The sequence below is a fragment of the Rhagoletis zephyria genome, unplaced genomic scaffold (genome assembly GCF_001687245.7).
Source record: "Rhagoletis zephyria isolate East Lansing unplaced genomic scaffold, Rhagoletis_zephyria_1.1 Rzeph_scaffold_10489, whole genome shotgun sequence".
Taxonomy (NCBI): Eukaryota; Metazoa; Arthropoda; class Insecta; order Diptera; family Tephritidae; genus Rhagoletis; species Rhagoletis zephyria.
In genome coordinates this window covers 1-3,728 of record NW_016167566.1, presented here as the reverse complement: position 1 = coordinate 3,728, position 3,728 = coordinate 1, and the positions used below count along the sequence as shown (strand labels likewise).

Sequence of the window (3,728 nt, the reverse complement as noted above, 5' to 3'; positions counted from 1 at the left end):
CGCCTCGATATAAAGATACGATCGATAGCTCTTCTCGCATGCCTACATGGCGTGGAGTTGAGCTCTTCCTAGTTATGGCATATATAAAAGATCGGCCGCAAGTAGAACAGAAATTCTTATAGAAAAAAATATTGTAACTGAAACAAACTTATTTGGATGCAGGTAAATTTCTTTATTCTTTATTTTATTACTGTTAGGTAGATTTTTTTCCGTTTATCATTTTAGAAAACATGATAAGAGAACATAACAAGTTAGAGATTACTACATACATAATTTTCTAATAGATAGGTAGGTACATACATATATACACTTGTAATTAATAAAAATAAATTCATCCTCTACAACTTTTTTAATTTATTTACATACATTCAAAACATCAGCTTAAACTTATTTATCTACTATAGATGTATTTTCAGCTAATCGTAAATGTTAAAATTAAATCCCTATAAATTACTCACTCGTGTAAATTAAATTCAGGCAACAACGAAAAGCCACTAAATAACGAATATTTTTTTTATATAATCTCAACTCAATTGAAAAACAAAACAAGCGATTTATTTACTAAGCAGCAGCTACTGGCCAAACCTCCAGTTAAAATGGGACCAACTCTTGTCGCGCTCCCTCCTCAAGCGGTGGCGTGAGAATGTTGATAAGCGACTGCAGTCGCCCAAGGATTGGGTGCGTGGTGGTGAAATGCGCCGGTGCTGCCATAGCTGGAACCGAAATCAGGATAGCTGCTGTATTCTGATTTCATTTGCAGCAGTCCCGGATAGGTGGCGGCGCTGTGCGTTGCAGTGCTGTGGTGCGGTGCGTGTAAGTGGTGATTCACAGGTGAGGTGGAGCCGTGGGAGTCACCGGGCGAACTCATCGTCAGCCCGTATTCGGCGGCTAGCTGCGATTCGCTTTGCATGGCGAGCGCGGCATAATGTTGGCTACTCGCCGCCGTGGCGGACAAGCTGGATTGCAACTGTTGTTGTTGTTGTTGACGCTGCTGATGCTGTTGTAGTTGCTGCTGCTGCTGCTGCTGGAGGTTCGGTGTTGCGGCCGATGAGGTAGTATCATTATTGGTGTTGTTGCTGGCGTTAGCGCCTTGCATTGACTGTTGTTGCTGTAGTATGGCACTGCGACTGAGTTGCTGCTGCTGTTGATGGCCAGCATGGCTGTTCCACAAATCAAACGTAGCACTGCTGGACAGGGGGGAAGCTGAGGGTGCGGAGGAGGTGGCGGCGGCTGACTGTTGTTGTTGCTGTTGTGATAGCGCATGCTGCTGCAAGCCGCCCGCGTAGACGCCCGCACTGGCTAGCGGATGCGTGTGCTGGAAGAGCGTTGAGCCCTGATGGTACAAATTCGAGTAAGCGCTATAGCCGTTGGTGGCATCCGGCTGTTCGGTTTTCAACTGGAGCTGTGTTGCCGCTGTCGCGGGCGCAGCGAGACGTGACGTGGAAGTTGCAGGCAGCGCATTCGGTTTAGACACCGCGGTAGCGTTACTGGGTGTGGTGGGGTTTGAAGCCGATGCAGCGCTGGTGTGGCCCGCTACCGAGGACTTTGTACTATTACTATTGAGACCACCCGCCCTTTCCGTGGCTGACTTTTCCTGTTGTGCGTCTTGTGCTTTCTCCTGCTTGACAACAGACCCCTGTTGCTTTGCTTCCGCTGCGAGCGCCTTCTTGCTCTTCTTATCCTTGAAGTGAGTCTTCTTGTGTTTACTCAAATGATCGCTGCGTGAGAATTTTTTCGAGCAAATCGGACACGCGTATGGACGATAATTGGTATGCGTGCGGCCGTGGCGCTGCAGTTCGTCGGAGCGCGAAAAGCGTTTGCCGCACGTCAGGCACAAGAACGGCCGCTCGCCAGTGTGCCAACGCAAATGTGTCTTCAAATGTGACGCCTTGCCGTAGAGGCGCTCACAGCCGGGTATATGGCAGATATGTTGCTTGCGACCGCGCTCATCAGGACCGACAATTGGTGGCAGACCGGACATCTCGTTGGCGCAGTTGGGGCATGTGCAGCGCACTGAGCGCCGCTGAAGCTGCGTCTGGAAGGCGATGTCGTCGAAATTGAAACTCGGATACGCCTGGCTCGACCACGGCTGGTAAAGACGATCCTGATGCGAGAACCAAGCGCCGGCGGCTGCAGCCGAGGCAGACATGCCGACATTGCCGTAGTAATCCGAGGCATATTGTGCATAGGAAATTGTGTGCTGCAGGCGAAATAAAAAAGGGAAAAGGGAGAAAAAGTGGAAAAATTAAAATGACGGAAATAACGGAAATGCACAAGTCAAAGCACAACAAGCAAGGCTGCCTGCATTGCCAGCAGCACTACATGCACCAAGCGCAACCAACCTACCCCTCCCCCCTCCCACCCTTAATTCAATCAAACTTACAACAAACAAATCACAACTCACCGTGTTGGCAATGCTGCTGCCGCCGAGTAGGTATTCCACGATAGGCAGCACTTGCTGCTGCTGCCGCGCCCAGATCCGTTGTGGACGCAGCGGCCGCTGCTGCTGCTGCAACAGCTGCGCTGGCATGTGCGCTGACAACAGCCTGGGCGGTGGCCGGTGAGCCGGAAAGTGGCGACACCGACGATGAGGTTGCCGATGCAGGCGGACTTGAGGAAATCGATGCAAATGACTGGGCGGGTGATGGAAATATGCTGGTTGGTGAAACAGACGCCGACGAGGGACCCGACTGTTGACTCGACATGGGCGAAGCCGTGCCGGTGGAGGATGATTGTGGCGGATATTGCATTTCCATTTTCATAGCGAGTGCGCTACATGCAACCGGCGACGACGTTACTGTTGCTGTTGTTGAGCCTTTCTGGCCATAAAGCGAAGCAAAATTGCTAGCGCTGCTGGTGAAGCCACCACTAAGATGTGTATGACTGTGGCTGCCGCTGTGGTTGCTTCCTGCTTGGCTTGTCAATGCGGAAAAGTTTGTTGCCGTTGATGTACCGGTATCGGCTGATGTGGCAGCGGCGGCGGCGGCGGCGGCAGCCGCACTCAATGAAGTGGCTGCTACGGCCTGTTGTTGGTGGTGGTGGTGGTGGTGCTGCTGCTGCTGCTGCTGCTGCTGGAGATGGTGATGGTGATGACTGCTGCTGATGGGCGGCATACTGGCGGCGGCGGCGGCAAGCGAAGCGGACGCATAGGGATTCAGATAATTGCAGGCAGCATCAATCATTTTGTGTAATTAATTTGAGTAATTTAATTTTAAGTATTTAAGTGTGGCTAAAGCTTTTTGCTTAATACCTTAGGTTTTTTTTTTAATTTTTAATTTTCAAGCTGGAGTACTCATTTATGAAGCTGCTGATACTTATTTAGAGGATTTATTTACGCTCTCGAATTTTATAAAAAAAAAAAAATTGCGTCAATTTCCTTATTTTAATTCGCTTTGTTGGTATCCTTGCTAGTTTTTAACGTTCCGTTGTTAAGCACTCACTCAAATGTTTTTGCAAATGTCACTTTTTTATTGTAATGCTTTTTTGTTCGCATTCATTTTTTATTATTTTTATTTGTGTGTTTTTTTGTTTGTTTTGTTTTTCTTCGTCCCTTATTAGTTCAGCGCTTTTTACTTTTTATTTTACACGTTCTTCCTACTGCATTTATGGCACACTTTACACTTGTTATCATCGCACTATGATTATAGCGCCGCGTTCGTCGTCTTCGTCGTCGTCGTCTTGGGTCGTGGGTGCACTCTGTAATTACGTTTGTTGTTGTTTTATCGCAT

General features: G+C 48.4%; 1 protein-coding gene across 1 annotated transcript; it reads right to left on the bottom strand.

Annotated features, from left to right (window-relative positions):
* Positions 1–297: 297 nt before the first annotated feature.
* Positions 298–3,722, bottom strand: LOC108376474 (transcription factor btd-like). The gene is given in 4 exon segments (XM_017632700.1): positions 298–2,190; positions 2,193–2,200; positions 2,405–2,444; positions 2,447–3,722. Coding segments are annotated over 4 exon segments (2,349 nt in total). The 5' UTR covers positions 3,183–3,722; the 3' UTR covers positions 298–625.
* Positions 3,723–3,728: the final 6 nt, after the last annotated feature.